Source organism: Amborella trichopoda, chromosome 13 (assembly GCF_054954075.1).
Source record: "Amborella trichopoda isolate Santa Cruz 75 chromosome 13, AtrichopodaSantaCruz75HAP2 v2.0, whole genome shotgun sequence".
Lineage (NCBI taxonomy): Eukaryota > Viridiplantae > Streptophyta > Magnoliopsida > Amborellales > Amborellaceae > Amborella > Amborella trichopoda.
The window spans coordinates 50,552,112-50,571,896 of record NC_142348.1 but is presented as its reverse complement, the minus strand read 5'-3'; the positions used below and the strand labels follow the sequence as shown (position 1 = coordinate 50,571,896).

At 35.1% G+C, this 19,785-nt stretch overlaps 1 protein-coding gene across 2 annotated transcripts in view; it reads left to right on the top strand.

Moving 5' to 3' along the window:
• The first annotated feature begins 1,758 nt into the window (after positions 1-1,758).
• The window catches only part of LOC18445937 (transducin family protein / WD-40 repeat family protein), a 28,370-nt gene continuing 10,343 nt past the window's right edge, over positions 1,759-19,785 (top strand). For both annotated transcript variants that reach the window (XM_006856063.4, XM_011629408.3), the window contains exons 1-11: positions 1,759-2,199; positions 3,881-4,218; positions 5,758-5,861; positions 7,584-7,652; positions 9,074-9,134; positions 10,936-11,075; positions 11,705-11,894; positions 14,508-14,569; positions 18,191-18,279; positions 19,000-19,072; positions 19,155-19,214. In XM_006856063.4, the coding sequence (XP_006856125.1) occupies positions 2,140-2,199; positions 3,881-4,218; positions 5,758-5,861; positions 7,584-7,652; positions 9,074-9,134; positions 10,936-11,075; positions 11,705-11,894; positions 14,508-14,569; positions 18,191-18,279; positions 19,000-19,072; positions 19,155-19,214 (1,246 nt within the window). In that variant the 5' untranslated portion in view covers positions 1,759-2,139. The remainder of the gene's footprint in view (positions 2,200-3,880; positions 4,219-5,757; positions 5,862-7,583; positions 7,653-9,073; positions 9,135-10,935; positions 11,076-11,704; positions 11,895-14,507; positions 14,570-18,190; positions 18,280-18,999; positions 19,073-19,154; positions 19,215-19,785) is intronic.

Here is a 19,785-nt window from a genome sequence, read left to right as displayed (position 1 = left end):
TTAGACTGGAAAATGATTTGATAGGGCTACAACTTTATAAAAATAAGTAAAGCCTCACCTTATAACTCATTGAAAATTGATTTTAGTTCCAGATGAGGATTTGAAGTGAGGGAAAATTGACTTTAGTTCCCGATGAGGATTTGAGGTGAGGGTATATTTTGTTTTCAGGCCCTATAGAAACCTCATCCTTTTGTACTATAGTTTTTTTGCTTTTTAAGTGTTTACAAGTCTTGCCATATCTAAGTCATTTTTTAAGTTAGAGATTCTATGATAAGGGGCCAAAACAAATTTGCACTCCATTACAAGGTTTTGGTGTCGAAATTCTGTTTTTTGGTGGGTTTTGGGGTAGGGGCTAGAGCTTTACTAATATTGGGAAGGCCTGGCCCATTAAAATTAATTTTTTTGTGGGAAAATCATCAAATTTATGGATACATTTTTTTCATGGAAAAAGTTCATATATATTATCAATCTTATATTATAAAAGTAAGATGCACCTCAAAAACTCACATGAAAAGGTTAATTTGATGTAAAAAACCCTCTGGTTGATCATCTCGACTTTGAGATGTATGTATATAAAAAAAATGATTTCAAGTCCGAGAAACAATACATCTTGTAATATATTATTTGCACCTTAAATTTTCAATATTTTCAAATGTTTATAGATTTGCTAAAACTATACTTTTAAAGCTTTAAATTTCATGGCTAGGGGTGAAATATATTTTTAAGCCATCATAGAGATGTACAACACTGAAACAATATCTTTCTTACAGATGCCTTACTTTGATTATTTAACGTGGCAATCTTATACAAACTGCACCTCTTTGTCAATTTTTCTTTGGATATGACTTCTATAAGGCTTAAGCCTTATACAAAAAGTAAAACTACACCTTGAAACATCGTTCGAAAAATACTTTGGGCATGAAAAATCCCTATAATGGCTCTAAAATCTATTTTCACTATGCTATAAATTTTGTAGATTTTTTTTTTTTATTTATAGACTTTGTGGATATGTGAACAATTTAAAATGAACAGTCTAGATGATGTTTTACAATGTACGTTATTTTTAGAGCTTAAAATCATAAGTTTTTTCACAACCATAACGTAATGGTCCAGATCGCGATGATCTATTTGAATGTTTTCCAATGTTGGAACTACAATTTAAGATATGAGTTTTGAGGTTAGGCTTTATTTGTTCTCATGAGGCTTGAGGCCCTGGGCCTTATTCTAATGTTTTTTTTTCCTCGCTATTTTTTAAGGCCTCATGATCTAGCAAAAAGAAAGAGAAAAGTTTATATAAGGTTGACACTTTAAAATGTAGAGTCGAGGTGCACCTCTAAAATTATTCAAAAAGAGTTATTTTGTTGAAAAGCACTTAATCGATAGTCTCTACATCGAGATATATAGATATAGAAAAACAAAGAGATTTAAAGTTTTAAAACAGTACATCTTGCAGACCGTTTATTTTCAAAAATTTTATGCGTCCACAGATTAACCTAGTTTATATTATTTTTAAGTTCAAAATTTTATAATTAAAAGTAAAAATAGATTTTCATACGATCCTAAGAAATAAACACTACTACTAGTGCATCTCATAAGAAAGTTTGGAGGTGTACCCTCGCGTGATCGTTTTGAGATTTGCAACCTTGTGCGCACCGCATCCGAAAAGAAATGCTTTTTAGTCTAGAGAGAGAGAGAGAGAGAGAGAGAGAGTAGGGGCGCTGCAGACGAAGCGAGAGAATCGGCAGGAAAGCAGCGGAGTCTCAGTGTCCTCTCATTTCTTATTCCCGAAGCTTTTAAACTCTCTCTCTCTCTCTAAAATTCTTGTGTCACCACCAGTCGCTCTCTTCTGAACTCTTCCTCTCTCTCTCTCTCTCTCTCTCTCTCTCTCTCTCAAACTTGTTCTTAGCCTCGTTTAACTCCCGCGCACTCTCTTCGTCTTAGCCTACTGTTTCCTCGATTCCAATAATCGCAGAAAAGCAGCAGAAGTCACGCCAAAGCTTTTAAAATCCCCTTCTCTCTCTCTCTGTAAAATCCCCTTCTCTCACTCCCTACTGAACTTTCTCTCTAGAACGCGCCTTTATTTCCTAGTATTTTGCAGTCTTCAAGAATCACAGGAAAGCACCTCCTCTCTCTCTCAAAATGGAGGGTCAGCTTCCTATATATCAACTGAGTTGTCAGCTTCGAGGCCATGATGATGATGTAAGTCTTTGCGATCACAGCCAATCTCTCTCTAATTTGGCTTTAATGTTAGCACACTTTTGTTTTGATCGCATGTTCAATTGGGCATTGTCGTTGTATCTTTCACTCTATCATCTTTTTAACTTGGCTTTTCTTGATGCTGGATTTTTATCTTACTCTCTGTTTGCCTCTTTCGTCACATGCATTTTCTCTCTCTCTCTCTCTCTCTCTCTCTCTCTCTTCTCCTTTCTCTATTTTTATTTTTTATTGATATATTGGCATTCCTTTTGTTTCGCACCGACTGTTTTTAACTTTTTGTCACTTTTTTGCTACCCATTGTCTTCATCTTAAATCTCAATTTGGTTGTGTGTCGAATTCTGATGAATCACCGTTTTTGTGTTTTTTGATTGATGACGAACCACTTGTTCAATCAAAGAGTGTTTAATCTATTTCTTGAATATTTTGCTAATAATTGTTTGAAATTTATTGTACGAGGTAGCAGAAGATGAGTGATCAGTCACTGCTGTTACTGATGTTTCTGTGTTTAAATTTCATTTTTGTGTACGTTTTCTCATTCAATAGTGCTTAATGGTATATATTGATACATTGGAATCTGACACTGTAATTGTGAATTTGAGAGTAATAATTGATGATTTTGTGGAATTTAAAGAGAACCTGATATCTATTGCTTTTAATCTTTGTTTAAAATTTTGGTCCATTTTAAACTTCTTTGGGCCATTTTCACATTTTCTTGCATGTGAAATGGTGGCATGGAGGAAATTGGTAATGAATCCCTTATGGTGATCATCCAACCTTTTTATTCTTTACTACCACAGTTGATCGTACTAAAGATAATTAGATAACTAGGGCTGACTCTTTGAGTTCTTCTTGGTTTGAGTTAAGTATTGGAGCTTATCATTACCCTGTAATGACATGAAAAGGAAATTGGATTGATTTTTTCTTTTCATTTGTTTCAATCAATTGTAAGTGCCAGCCTTCCATATAACGATGCAGGAGATTATTCCTGTTGATTCTTTTTTATTTCATCAAGTTTATGAGCTGGAATTTGCTTATTCTTTCTGTGTAATGGCATCAAAGATAACTTAAGTTTACTTTTTTATTTTCATTTTTAATTGATTAGGTGTTTAGTTTTTTTATAGAATGCATTGGAGATTACTCATATTGATTTTTTTTGTATTTAATCAAATGTAGGAGTTAAAAATGTCCATAGAATGAGAAATATATATTTTTTCTATGTCATATTCCAAAATTTAGAAAAGTTTTCGTGTTTGCTTGGAATGCATGAAATTACATTGGTGATCCCATACTTCCTGTTCAAGATTCTTCTGTTAATACCTACGAGTTTCATGCAGTCTACCCTCTGTATCACTGCTACTGGTTCACATGACTTCTGACACTTACTTCTGGACAGTTTGGATTTCTGTAACACTATTTTGGACAATGTCATGCACTCTTATTTTATTCTAATGTATTTGGATGATTCATGCAGTGCATGATGGTGATTCTTGACTAAGGATTCTTTGTGGGATGTGAATTTCACATTTTGGGGTTTCTTTAATTTATAATAAACTAATTAGGACATTTATTTTTTCAGTTTTGTGGAGCATACATTTGTGAATTACCTATATTGGGGTTCCTTTTATTTTCAATAAATTCTTTGTTATATTATTCATTTTCTCAGGTTCGTGGATTATGTATTTGTGGAGATACTGGAATCGCATCATCTTCAAGAGACAAAACTGTCCGCTTTTGGTCCTTAGATGATGCGCACAAGAATAAGTATGTGATTGAAAAAGTAATGGCGGGTGGTCACACTAGCTTTGTGGGCCCATTGGCTTGGTTGCCGCCTAATGAGGATTTCCCTAGAGGTAGGATTGTATCCGCAGGGATGGATACACTCGTAGTGTCATGGGATGTGAAAACTGCTCAGGTTTTACACAAAATGAAGGGTCATCAACTCCAAGTCACCGGCCTCACAATTGATGACAATGGGGATATTCTTTCATCTTCAATTGACTGGTACTGTATCTACCCTATATTTACAGCGCCTTCTTTTTTGTTCCTCTCTCATAATTCACGGGCCAACAATATTTTTTTTTTCTTTTCTGTGTTCGGTTTTATTTTCCTAGTTGCCAAAGTGAACACTAACTGAAGGAAATAACTGAGAATAAGAAATCGAGAGAAACAGGAAATCACCACTCAAATTATATCAAATAAAGAATATCCCCATATTGCCATGATGGACCCTCCCATGGAGAACCCATATAAATACATGAGTCCTTTGTTTGATATTTTAATTTAGGGAAAAGTTTATATAGAGCCGAGGCTCTAAACAATCAAATTTGAGCCTACCTAAAAAATTGCACTAGAAGAGGTTGTTTTGATGTCCAAATATCTTTGAATTGATCATCTCGACATCAAGATGCATGGACATGAGAAAAAAATGAATTGCAAGTTTTGGAAATAGTGTATTTTGTAATGCATTTTTGGGCCGTCAATTTTCAAAATTTTAAAGTTTTCATAAATATGTCGATCTATACTATTTTTGAAGCTCTAAACTTCATAAATAAATATGAAAATATATTTTAAGGCTATCACAAAGATTTCCAATATTGAAACCACATTTCTCGACACTATGCGAATGTAGGCTGTAATTTGATTGTTTAAAGCCTAGGCTCTATACAAACAGCACTCTTTAATTTATTGGTGATATACATTTAAATCACAACCTCACAGGCCCACAGTTGCAACAAGAGCCTTTTAGTTGAGATATGAGCTTGGATGCACCTTACAATTGTCCTCATCCTATTGTTTACCCACCTTACAACCGAAGTAAAGTTGACCAACTCCATAAAAACCATGAACAAGACCCATTCAAAAGGCGTCCATTTTATTTTAAAATTACCAATTCATGGGAGATTCCGGAAGTCATGCACCTTAATCAATATTTGGAGGTGTGTGTGTGCAATCGCACGCGTGTGGGTGTGCACGCGCACGCGTGTGGGGACCCAGTTTTGGTGCATCAAAGCCCTCATGAGAAGTGGTGCTGGTCCTACAATCTGTAACCTCCAAGTACATTGGACTGGCAGATTGCACCTGCAAATCGAGGCAAGAGAACTTCTGGTGCAATCTTCTCCATCCAATGTAATTGGACAACACCTATATATATATATATATATATGGTTACAAATTTTATAGTGCCCTAACTTAATTTTTGGGGATATTTACGTGATTTTTATTCACTCTTCCTTTTCTTGATTAGAGCAAAGATACACTACAATATACCTGCAACCCTCTATTCCCCACATGTACCCCATGAATTAACAAACAAAAATTATTCTCTGCAATGTAAGTGTATTCTTGGTGATAACAGGGTGAAAAGTAATTGTTACTTCAGTAAAATTTAGTCTTGCTTATACACCTCATTACCATTTCTTAAGAAGCCTTACATGAATTCTCTAATATGGGGGGGGGAGAAGAAACACAATGGGGGTGTTTTTTATCAATTGTTAGGAATCATTTCTCAGGACTGTTAAGTTATAGATTTCTTGTTTGCAGTTCTATAATACGGTGGAGAAATGGTCAGCTGCTGGAGTCCTGGGAGGCACATAAAGAGCCTGTCCAGACTGTTATAAAACTGCCCACGGGGGAGCTTGTTACAGGTGTACCTTTGCTTTTGGTTTCTAAAACCGGATATAATAGAATTGCATTGTGTTTTGCTGGCATTATTGGGATTAGTTTTACATGCGAGCTTTATCCACTCACGAGGAAAAAAATTAGTTCTGATTAGAACTTGGCATTGCATTTGATGTTTTTTTTCCAGTTGATGTGTATGAAACAGCATTCACATTAATTTTCTTTGCAGAGAAATTTTAACCATGTAAACTTTAATCTAAATGTTTGAATAACTGGGACTTTTCTTGTCCAAGCCATGGTGTGACTCAAACATTTAGATGAAAGTTTATTCTCAAACATTTTAACTATGTAAACTTGGCATTGGTGTGAGTCATGTAGTAGGTAAGAACTTTATTCAACTCATGCATGTAGTATAAAGCACATCGCACAATCTTAATTTGATCTATATTGAAATCAAAATATTGGCTTCTTGATTCTCCTCACCTAATTTTATATTTGATGAGATACTGGTACTTCACCAATGTCTCGTCTACTGCAGTAACTTTTGTTGATTTATGCATGAATGGCGAGCTAACTGATGTTTTGGATCTTTTTGTTTTATGTTAAGTGTATATGCCTTTGTCTACCTTAGTGATGCAGCACTTAGTGTGTTCATAGCCTCCAAACATATTAAATATTAACTTGGACATCGAATTAGGGCATTGATATGTTCATTGGGTTGGTGACACCCCCAGGAAACTCGATGAATAGAAACAGCCTTCCAGCGTATATCCACACACATGTAAAATATTATAGAAAAATAAAAACATTAGGGCACATTTGGTACGCGTGAAAATACTTCCGTGAAAGTATTTTCACATGACAAAGCTCCCTCATGTGATTACGTGTGAGAATGTTTCACACCAATTGATCCCAATGCGTTTTTTCACTCCAATTGGAAGCCAATTGATGTTAAAAAACTCCCACACCTAATCCGGTGAATATACTTTCACGGGAGTATTTTCATGTGGACCAAACGTGCTGTAGTGGATTCTGAAAAATGAAAGAGAAACAACATGAAAAGTATGGAGCAATTCTGCAGCGAAAAATTTGAAGGTTGATCGGTTAGCACGGTTTGAATTGATATACAGGTTTAGGCCCTTAGGATGAAGCATGGAAACCCTTTTGAAAAGCTCAAGACCTACATATGTTAATATTTTGAAGTGAAACAGAAACATGTAGTAGGTGTTTAATTATATTGAGGGATGTATTAGTCCTTGTTCAGCATATGGTATGACTGGAATACAAAACTGTAATTCACTCATGGAATTTCATTGAAGGTACCTTTATGACCTATTCTTTTGTATCTTGTTGTTGAATTTGAATCTTTTAATAGCTAGAAACAAATACATTGGATTTGCATCACATTGTTCTTATGTAGAGAAAATTTGAATAATTCAGTGGGACATTATGGTTTATCTAGTTGTTGTGAACTCTTGCTCCTTGATGTTATAATCGTTGTACTCAACCATTTATAAATTTATTCATACAATTTACTACAATTATTAATCATCTTAATCTGTTACCTTTGAGCCCATAACTGCCTCGTTCATCATATGTAGTTATCCGATGATCCATTGGTTAACTTTAGCATATTAGCTACTAGCAAGGAATTTATGCGCACTTATTACATTGTGACGTGCACATGCTTGGTGAAATGGGTGAAAATTTTCCTCATGTATTGATGAAGCTTGTTTTGTACTTTCTAGGATCTACTGATATGGCAATGAAACTTTGGAAAGGAAGAACTTGTCTGTACACTTTTGTGGGGCATACAGGTTTGTCGTAAGTTTTGTCTTTTTCTGTCTACCACACTCTAACTTGATGGGTTTCTTTACGACCAACCATAAGCTTAATCTGTTTGTATACTGTTTTCTTATTATTTTCCTGAAGGATTGCCTCGTGATAAGTATAATTACTAATTCCTCAAACATTTAGTGCCATTACTCATGCATTTGAGCTATCAACAACATGATCCAAGGCTTGATTTGCATATAGAGAGTTTTTATCTAGTTTCTAATGACATAATTTTTTTTTGTATAAGTTGAACTTATGGGGCAACATTATTTTAATGTGCCTCCCTTGATTATCTGCTCCAAACCAATTAAGTAGGCTTCTCGACAAGACCCTGAGGGAGGTCAGGTTTTTCTAGATCTAGTGCAAAACTCAGTAACAAATGTCGTGGGATTATTAGTTGTGCCAGCATGTTGTTACAAAACATTATGTTGCTCTGAAAAACTGCAGCACAATCACGTTATTTTGGAATTATCGCAGATGGCTTTGATCTGTTATTGCTACTACACGAATTCATGCTGATAATATTGGGAACTATTAAGAAATAGATAACCAGCTGAATTTATTAGTTGGAATTTGAATATTCAAATCAAGTTTCAAAAAGGAAAAAATTCAAATCTAGTTCTTACTTAGTTGAAAGGTATCTACCTAAATGTCAATTAAGCTTAATGCATATGAGTTACCTTAAAAAAGTAAAGCTATTGTGGATATCTCCTTTCCTTCCTGCTAGATGTGGTTTTAATTCACATAAAATGATATCTATGGGATTTAAATATAAAACTAAAAATATGTCTCCCATAGCTGCAGATAGTCTGGTATTTCATTGAAATTCACTAATTTTTTTCTAATTAAAAATAGTTTTGGTTATTGAAAATCCTGTTTTACTTACTAAGTTAAAACTAATTTATTCAGAATAATAAATGAATTTATACTGAACACTGGGTAAGTATCCATCAAATCGTGGTAGACAAGGGCCTAAACATAATAACCTGATAAAATTCCTCACGGGTAATATCCCGAGACTGATATTTCTTACTTAGGTGGAAAGATTAAAACCAATCAACCATTTCATTGCAGTGCCTCTTGATGTTTTTGTGGCCAGACATCTAACCATTCATTTCAATGGTTCCAGTCCAGAGTTTAGATGACAACATTTGCTATTTCTGGTTTTGTACCAACCAACCTTAGTATTTGATCACCAGTTCACCATTACTTTGAATTGTGTAGGTTGCATCTAGTTTCTTCTGTTAGTTTAAACTTTTTATAGTACTCCATGTTAATGTATTACCTTAGAAATTCTAAGCTAACCTTTATTTTCATTTTGGTAAATTGATATCTTCTGTTAAGGCTTCATGATTAGCTCTTCTAAATATTCTTCTTAATATAGTACACAATGCTTTTGCAGACACAGTGCGAAGTTTGGCAGTAATGCCCGATTTGGGGATTCTTTCCGCATCACATGATGGGTGAGCTTTTTCTGTTTGATAGGATATTAGTAGATGCCCTTTGAAAATGACCTATATGCATCCCAGCTTACGTTTCCTTATTGTTTGTTATAAGAAGTCTTGATTGTAACAATGGAATTTTTTGGAATAGGCATCATTGGACTAAGAGGGGTGAGGACCTTAAACTTTCCCTTAATCCATTCCAAGCCCTGGTATAGGAGGTGGGTTGCATTGATGCAGGCAGCTAGCATAAAACTTTGCCTCATCTTATCATGAATCCTTAACCTATGTTATTTGCTCATGCTAGGGTGTTTCCCGTAAGCAACGTGGTGCATTACCCGAGTGTAGTGAGAAATTTTTGGTCTTACTGAGGGTCTCTTGATAGAGAAGAATGGAGGAACAAAATTTATGTATGTAACTGACCCTAATTAATTGGGATAAGGCTTGGATGATGATGATGATGATGAGGCATCATTGGACCTAGAATATTTTTCGTACTTCTAAGTACTCTTTCCCTTTCTATAAACAAAATACCTCTTTACCATTCTCTTGTGACTTCAACTGGGTTTGCTCTTTTGAGAGAGGTAGTGATGAAAACCTATCCATTTCATGAAATAAACGTGCTGAAAGTTATGAAGATGTTTGCTGAATTCTGCTCATCAAGGAGGTTTTGTAAGGCTCCAAAGAGAGCTTTTATCACATTAGCCTAAAGTTGGAGTCACTGAAAATGTCAAAAACCAGCACATGCAGATGCAAGTAACCATCAACATCACATGCATCTCACCTTTTCTGTCCCATTGAGTTATAGGGAACATACCAACATCACATGTATATTTACATGTTCGACTTGTCTTTCAGATGGCTGTTCTAATTGGTTGTACTGGAAATACTTTGTTATTCCAAATATCAACTATTTCCGTTTGTCCCCTATGAAACTTGGCATGTCATGTTATAGCCATTTATCTGATATGTATCCACTCTCCACTTTCCACATGAATGACAGGCCATAATAACATACATAGGCTTGGAAATGAGGAGTTCTGTATCCTCTTAAACTTGCTGGAGGCAGTTTCATCACTTGGGTGGGACTGGCTTTTAGGAGTGGAGAGCCTTAACAGGCCTAAGGATTGATTTTGTATACAAAGAATATCGCGGGAGTGGACCCCCTTTAATACTGATTTCTTTCCTGCATGCATCTTTGATTTTCTGTACCACATGGTCTTACTTTATGTTTGCATACCAGTCAGTTTTACCCCATTGATGTCTGCATACCAGAAATTCTTACCTTTTTTTGGCACAATAATAAATGGAAGTATCCTTGTCTATGTGAACTAGAACCTACAGTTTCCTTGCAAGGGGTGATATTGGCTATTTGATGTTCTTGAAAATATAGATTTCAACAGGAATAAGTTCAATTTTCTGGTTTTTGCATGGTGCTTTAGAATCATGAGGGTATTTTGATATCATCTTGCCTTTAAATAACCTTGGGATACGTGTGTGTGTTCACAAAACTGGTATTAGTTACTTAACCTCCTTATCAACCAATTGCTTTCTAATAGTGTTCATTAAAATTGATGGGAATTTCATGGTTTCATCTACTTCTTTTTCCATGTGTATGAGGAATAAGCACACATGTATATTACCCATTGATTTTTAAACATCTTATTCACCAATAGAGATTTACTTTACTTCTGGTAAACATAATAGAAGTCATTGGAATTTCTTGCATAAGAGTCTGCATTCGGCTTTTTTTCATTGGATGTGATGGTATTTGCTCATGGTTGAATAGTTCTCATATTTTGTTGTGGCTTTGCTGACACAGGTCTGTTAGGTTGTGGTCCTTCTCTGGTGATTTGTTATTAGAGATGGTTGGGCACACTTCGATTGTCTATTCTGTGGCTGCACACTCTTCTGGGCTAATTGCGAGTGGCAGTGAAGATTGTTTTGCCAAAATATGGAAAGGTTGGTTTTAAATTCTTCATTTATCTAGATGTTTCAGATGAGTGTTTGTGCATATGGCCCCGTCTACTTCTTCTCCACCAAGTTGATGATGAAGCGCTAGGGTTCCATACATGCATATATCTTTGAGTATAGCGGACATGAACAGCCATTGACAGACCCTCAAAAAAGTTCCTCCGACCTTAATAAATTTATGAAGAGGGAATTCAATGTCTATGTCATCACTGCCTAAACCGTAGACCTCATCTCCCAGCCAAAATGCCGTAATACCTTGGCACTGAAAGGTGGTCCTATGAATGGGCTTCTATGCTTCCCTGTTTCTTCTTCAATCTTTGAGATGTAAACGTCCTGTGACCTACTTACTCCTTGATGTTTCATAACAGTAGCGTTATCATATATGCACAAGGGCTAACTGATGCCTTTCCATCCAACACCTTCTTCCTTTCACATTTTCAGTTCTTGCTACCATAATTAAGTTCTACTGGCTTATGCTCGAGTTTAGTCCTTCTTAGTTGTCTAAATTTTATGTTAATAGGGTTAATTTAAATACGACTGTTAATCTTATTTTAGACAGATGCAGTTTGTGTACGAAACATTAAAACCATGAACTTTGTTTATTCATATTGTAACAGATGGAGTTTGTATACAAAGCATTGAGCACCCTGGTTGCTTATGGGATGTTAAATTTTTGGAAAATGGAGACTTCGTGACAGCTTGTTCTGATGGTGTTGTAAGGATCTGGACAAAAGATAAGGATAAATTATGTTCTCCAGAGGATTCTAACACATACGCCGCTCAACTTTCATTACGCAGGAATCAAATGTATGATAGCATGGTTATTCCAACCCTAAACGTTCCTGGTTCATTTCAGAATATAATTATAGCTGACTAAGGTTTTGTTTGTTATTGTTTTACATTTTGTGGCTGACGCCTGTGTCATCTATCATGCTATGAACATTTTAATGACTGCCTCATTAAGTTGGTTCATCTTCTAAGCTGTGACGCTATTTGATGCTACTGGGAACTCTATAAATATCAAATTTATCTACATTGCCAGGGTTCTTTCTTGGAAAACGATGCAAGAAGATCTTGCACCATGGGTAATTAAAGGCAATGATGATTTGACAGTTTCACAGAAAAAGTTACTTGAAATCTTCATTGTTCAGACCAGCGTTTTAAAAAACGCCGAGTCGAACCGGACTCGCCCGGTTCGACTCGGAAATAGTGAAAAAGGAACCGGATCGCCCAAAAATCGGAAATCGTCCGGTTCTAGAGAGAACCGGACGATTCTGTACAGTGAATCGCCGATTCACTGTACGGAATCGGCGAGTCCGAACAGTGAATCGGCGATTCCGTACGGATTTTTTTTTTTTTTTTTTTTTTTTTTTTTTTTTTTTTTTTTTTTTTTTTGGTAATCCATGATAGATTTTTTTTGTAATCCATGATCGAATTTTTTGGTTTTTTGTAACCCATAATAGAATTTTTTGTAATCCATGATCGAAATGTTTGTTTTCTTTTCTTGTAATCCATGATCGATTTTTTTGTTTTTTTTTTTTTTTTTGTAACCCATGATAGAATTTTTTGTAATCCATGATCGAATGTTTTGTAATATATGATCGAAATGTTTGTTTTTTTTTTGTAATCCATGATTGAAATGTTTGTTTGTTTTTTTTTAATCCATGATTGAATTTTTTGTTTTTTGCTTTTTTTGTAACCCATGATAGAGTTTTTTGTAATCCATGATTGAATTTTTTGTAATCCATGATCGAACTATTTTTTTCTTTTTTTGTAATCCACGATTGAATTTTTTGTTTTTTTTGTTTGTTTTTTTTTGTAATCCATGATCGAATTTTATGTAATCCATGATCGAATTTTATGTAATCCATGATTAAATTTTTTGAAAATTTGTGATTTTTTTTGTTTAATCCATGATCGAATTTTTTTTTGTAATCCATGATAGAATTTTTTGAAAATTTGTGATTTTTTTTTTAATCCATGATAGATTTTTTTGAAAATTTGTTTTTTTTTTTTTTTAATCCATATTATTCAAAGAGAAAACGAGAGAGATGATGATTCTGAGGCCACCCTATCCCAGCCATATTATTCACATATCGAGTCCCAACAGCAACAGTGTAGGGATGAGCACGAAATACTGTAAATTAAATGCTGAATGGCGGTTCATGCAGGGAAAGAACATATCAATATTCGCATATTCATTCAAAAACATGAAAATTCTTAATGGAGTACCCTCATTTTTTATTGAATTCCTAAAAACCAATATTTATAATGAATTTTAATAATTTTTTCGGATTTTTTTGAAGCTTTATTCTGACCGATTCACCCGATTCCGATCCGGATCGCCGATTCGCCGATCCGGATCGGTTTTTGAAAAGCCCGATCCGGGTCACCGATCCGGTTTTTAAACCATTGGTTCAGACCATAGTACTTGGAATAGATATTTGCTTCCTCCATGGAAGTTTTCTTGGAAAGTGGGCCATGACCCAGTTTAACATAAGTCCTTGTCTAATTATAAAATTTCTGTGAATGTGTATGTTCAGTTCTGTTACTCCTTAATGGTGGCAATACTTCTGTTTGCCTCACTTGATGATTTACAATTATGAACTCCACATATACATAGTACCTATGGCTGCTCAAGCAAAAAGCACAAGGAAATAAATGGTCCTGCTCTTTTTGTTTGAACAGAATAACATGCTAATAACTTCGAATGGTCTGCAACTTGTTGACATGTGGAACTACCTAGATATATAACCACTGATTTAAAATCTTAATGGACATAGTTGACACTGGACAATGATACTAAGGGAAAATACTGACCTGCAGTAGGGGTCCAATATATATACATGAATCGTGACAACTTGATGAGTTGCCGGGGACTTTGTTTACTGGGAAACCACAAGGTGCTTTCCCCTAGTTCAGTAAAAAATAATCTGCAGATACACAAAGCATTCCATGTCAACAATATTGATGATAGAATAAAGCTGGATTTATTTCTGGAAACTTTTTGAGGTTTTCTATGTGTTACTCTTGGAGATTATAGGGTTCCATGTAGATGGATGATGGAAGAAAGAGAAACCCTTATGGCAATCTAACTTTTTTTTTGTTTAGATAGTTAGGTTTAAGAGGCTATAATGTGTGTGCTTGGTGCTCTTTCACTGGGGTCATACACAGTTTCTGGATTCTTTAATAGACGTGGTTATTGGCTTTGCAACTCTTTGTCATTGACTGAGCAAGTAGATTATGTTTGTTGCTTTAAAGGCAGCCTAGTTATGGAGGTTTCTTTTTTGTTGAAACATTGGATTATTATGGCAATTGTTGGACCAAAATTTCTCTATACCCTCATCCTTTTGGTGAAATCATACTTTCAGTGTTACCATTGCCTGATCTTTTTGTGTCTGTATGGTGCTTTTATATTAGGAAGAAGGTTGGGGGAGTAAAATTGGCAGATTTACCTGGGGTGGAAGCCTTGAAAAATCAAGGTTTGAAAGTCACATCCTTTGTTCTCATTTCATCCTTGAGAATGTGTGTGTTGCATAGCTTACTTGTTTTCTTTGCTTTTGAGATTCACTAAAACATAAAATCTGATGTCTGAATTTAGGATTCTTTAGCTATTGTTTTTACCTGTTTCTAGAAGCGGGAGATTGTGAAGAGATTGTCTTCATTGCTGACCACCTTTAGCTGTGGTGGCAAAACCCAACCAAGTGCAAGTTTCCTAGAAGCCTGCAACTTATTTTGTGAACCTTGAGCTTTGGAAATGATTGAACTATCATAACTATTATTATTGTTTTCTTTTTTTTGAAGTGGTGAAATTTCGGAGTTGTTTAATTGCTTTCCTCTGTCTCATCTGTAACAAGCCTTGATACTCATGGGGGAATTGAGTCTACTTGGATGGTTTGGAGATATATGTAGTAAAGATTTCTTGGATTTGTTATTAACCCTTCATGAGTGATTTCTATATTTACATATACACAGCTGCATTTCATAAAGATTCCAAAGTTGAGTGGCCCCATACTTTGGATGATAATAACCAATGTACGGAATATTGATATTGGTCTACATGTTTTCTTTCGTAGTTAGTTGAAGGACGTCAATTATCCTGGGGTCTAAGTGATTGGTTGATATTCTTCACTAATAATGCAAATCAATATTACATCCTAATAAAGACATTTGCTTAGGATTTTATGAAATCTTGACTGAGAAGATCCTAGATTTTAACTAAATGACATTGTCCTACACTTTACAAAACATGACATAATTGACTTTGAAGGCTTAAACTACATTTCACTGAGCACTGGGTCCTTTTTCTAAGAACCTATTATCAAATGACTTTTTTGCGCTCTAACACTGCAGAAACAGTAGATAGTATTACATGGATGTCCTCAACAAAAAGCCTCTCAAGTACACACATAATTGCATGAAGTATCTAAGGTGAAAAAATGTTGAGTTTGACTTCTCAACAATGGTAAGAAAACTACATGTGAGCTTCTCCTGAACAAAACAGCAGTCGACTTCAAATTCCTTGATTTTCTCATTAAACACTGGATTGGAGGCAATTTTTGTGTCATTTAGGTTGTTGCAAGAAAGAAGTGTTGTAGAGTTTCAGTATGTACCTGTATCTTGAAGGAGAGCACAAAGTAAAATTGTCTAAATTGGGTTGAACACATTGTGCTTCTACCAACAAATAAGAGGTGCGTAGAAGAATACATCCCTATGGTAGACTGTTGTCAACCGACTCTACCCATTCGCAGGGCATATAGCTAAACCTAAAGGTGTATCCAGGGTCCTTAAAAGACATTACCCTAGTGCTGAACAAAAAGTGTGAATACTCTTGTGAATTGTTTTTTTGAGAAGAGTTAATTATATTTGTATTAATGGTACCGAAGTATACAGTGAAGTGAGGCCTCCCCAAAGGCGTACCCAATACCATACTCTTGTGAATTGTTGCCATGTAAAGGTGTTAGAGCCTAGACAGAAACTTATATTTTCAACAGCATACACGATGACTACCAACTATATGTTCATTGCATAGTATTTCTAGATCCCATTACACCCTATGCCAGATAGCTGCCAAAAAGCACAAAAGAAAACAGAATATGTGCCTCAGCCACGCCTTTGTGGCTCCAACTACCTCTATGCATCACAGTTCCTCCTGTCCAATCAATCGGTTATCATTAAACAAGTCCTTAAGGGTATGGTGAGTATACCTTTTCCTCATATTGGATCAAGAATGGGAAAGAGGGACAACAAACAGTGTCCTATAGAGCCATTGAACCTGCTCAACAAGAAAACAGAGCCATCAAACATCAATGCAACCAGTAATGTTTGAAAACCAGAAAAATAATTTAAAAACCTTATTACATGACCAGGGGCATCTTACTTCGTTTTAGTATGGTATGAGAATTCCATATTGTATTAAAACTGTTTGTAGGTATGTTGTAGAAACTTCTTCAAATTTCTGAATAATCCTAGTTTGTGTTTTTATGATCAAGGAATATGTTTATTTTACTCTCTCTCTCTCTCTCTCTTTATATATATATATATATATATGGAAAATGATCCTGTGAACCAGTGGGCTCACAAGAAAAAATGAGCCCAACGGCCGATATTGGATCTGGGCCGATTTGACGATCATGGATGTCCGGTAGTGTTTGAATTTTAATTTTTTTTTCTACAAATCCAAATCGCTTGAAATTTTAGGCGTGTGTTCGTCTCATCAAGCCGCACCTAATAAAAATATATAAAAAAAAAAACCGCAAAAATAAAATTGACCAAAATACCCCCGAAACTTTACAGGGGTATTTTGGTCAATGTTTTTCATGTAAAATATTTTTTTGATATTTTTCGAAGATTCACCTATTTTTGATGAACACATGCCTAAAATTTCAAGTGATTTGGATTTGTAGAAAAAAAATTAAAATTCAAACACTATCGGGCGTCTGTGATCGTCAGATCGGCCCAGATTCAATCTGGGCCGTTGGGCTCATTTTTACTTGTGAGCCCACTGGCTCACAGGATCATTTTCCTATATATATATATATATATATATATATATATATATATATATATATTGGAATTTGATGTTATTTGGAGTTGCAACATTTTTTGGGAGATTCATTAAATTTTTCTTACAATGTATAATTGGGATTGAAACTAATAACGAGAACGGCCTTGCATGCATGTTGTGTTACACAGATTTTAAGAATTTCGTGAGGAAACAGATCTATGTTAATGTTAGGGTGATGTAAGTAGTGGTCCTATTGTCAAAGGATGATGGTGCTTCGTAACAGGCTGGTGGGGTATCATTTTGGGTCATTATGGACCCTGAGGATGTTAGATAGTCATGGATGTTGCACCTTCAGGCTTTAGACTGGATTTTTTTGTACTAGCATGTAAAGTTCCTTGTTTCCTGATGCTAGAGGGTGCGACCAAAGCCATCTTTTACTCCCTCTACTCTTGAATCATAGGTTACAACCCATCAGAATTTCTGCATGAGAGCGGTTGCATCATATGATCGTGGATGTGTTCTTTAGTTGCTTGTGGGAGGTTCATTTGACAATTTTGACAAGAACCCATTCCCTCTATTATAAACATGCCATTCTTTACTTTTGTGTGTGAACCAAGTAACGGCTCACCACATCACATAGAAGACACAAGAAGGTGAATCGTGATTATATATATATATATATATATATATATATATATATATATATATAGATGGATGGATGGATGGATATCATGGTTCACCTTCGTGTCTCTTCTATGAGATGTGAGCTGTTACTTGATTCATACACAAAACTAAAAATGCATGAAGTCTTACCCACTTTGAATTGAGTTACGGTTTTAGAGGCACTTTTAATTACAATTTCTTTATATTATTGTTATGGCATTTTGAAGTCAATCGAATAGGTGTCCGTATAATTCTCATCTAATGACATCTACTGATATTTAGTATCCTGAAACTCATCTAGTGTCATTCTTCCTTGCATGTTGAATGTTCCTGAGCTTGATGATTTATAGGTTCCTTTTTCTTTCTGGGATATTTTAATCCTTAACTTTGATTGTATTTGATCTATATGTTTTTATTCCTTTTCTGCAATCAGGAACCAGAGATGGACAGACCCTAATAGTTAGGGAGGGAGATAACGGTGTTGCATACTCTTGGAACTCAAGGGAAACAAAATGGGATAAAGTATGTGGTTTTTGTTGGTTGGTTTAGGTATCTATTGTGGTTTCCTTTGTTGGTTTAGGTATCTATTGTTTTCCTTTTGTAGCTTACGGGTATGAATTTGGCTTTTCTGATTTAGAGGGAGGCTACTTTATCCACCTGGTCGAAATAATGTATCCAATGGCTAGTGATTTTTTAACTTTTTGCATACAAAAACAGGGAAAGCTTGCAAAATACTTATGTAACTCTTCCACGGTTACGTACTCATTTTTTTGACTTCTTCTGATCAGATTTGACTTCTGGCACAATTTCTAACTTACTTTTTTTGACTTACAACTATTTTTATTTGGATTACATATTTTGTCGAATTATTTATTACAACCTTGCTTTCATGTTGCCATGGAATGTAGAGTGTTATTGGATTCTTATCATTGCTAGCTTGGTTGTCTTTTCTTTGCACAATGTTATTTCCTTTGCCTTTCTGAATGTTGCGTCATGGGTTTTCTGGTTTCCAAAATCAACCAAAATCATCTATGACTCTAGGAGTACAATTGATATTTAAAAACCTTGCACTTTAGATTTAATGCTTGCATATTAGTCTTTTTGTTGATGCCTGTTTTACTTTATAATCGAATAAACCCTATTCTACATTATCTGATGTAGGAACATCTAACTCAAAGCTTGAGGGCTATGAGTGTGCCTTAATATTTTTGCTGTCAACTGTTTATTTAATGATTTGAACAGATTGGTGAAGTGGTGGATGGGCCAGAGGACAACATGGGTCCGAAATCCCTTGATGGTGTTCAGTACGACTATGGTAATCCCTTGATGATTACTTTCGTATTTTACTTTTTACAGTGTCTTCCATTTGATTAACTCCTTCCAATATTCTTTTCCAGTGTTTGATGTTGACATCGGAGACGGTGAACCCACTCGAAAACTACCATACAATCAAGCAGGTATTTTCATTACATTTCATGTTTTGTAATGGAGTTATTAGCTCTATCACTTCTTTATTTCTTCTTCTCTTTTACTTAAATATTTTCGGTGGGAATCTAGCTTGAATTAATGATCTTCAATGGAGTCTGATCTGGTTTGTTGGATATGGATTTTAAGATTCTAGGTTGCTTTTTTTGTTTTTCTTTTCTTTTCTTTTTTTTGGGATTTGGGCTAGAATTATCTCTTTGTACATGCACTCATGCATGTGTGTATGTACGTGCTCGTTTGTGGTTCTTGGGTATTGGGAATTGTTTCCTGTGCTTGTGACATAATCAATGGCTTGCTCATATCTCTTAACTTGAGGCCAATTTTTTGAAAAGTTACTTACTGCACAATTGGTATTTTCAATAGTGGTATATGAGAGATCATGGTTTAGCTTATTTTGAACTGCTGAAGAGACTCTAGTAGTTCTGTTTTGAGGGACTAATACATTAGTCGCTTTTTCTCGGTATATGATTTGTTTGCTTGGCATGAAGCACTTAGTCTTTAACCATACATTGTTAATGTTACTCAATGAAGCCTTATCAGATA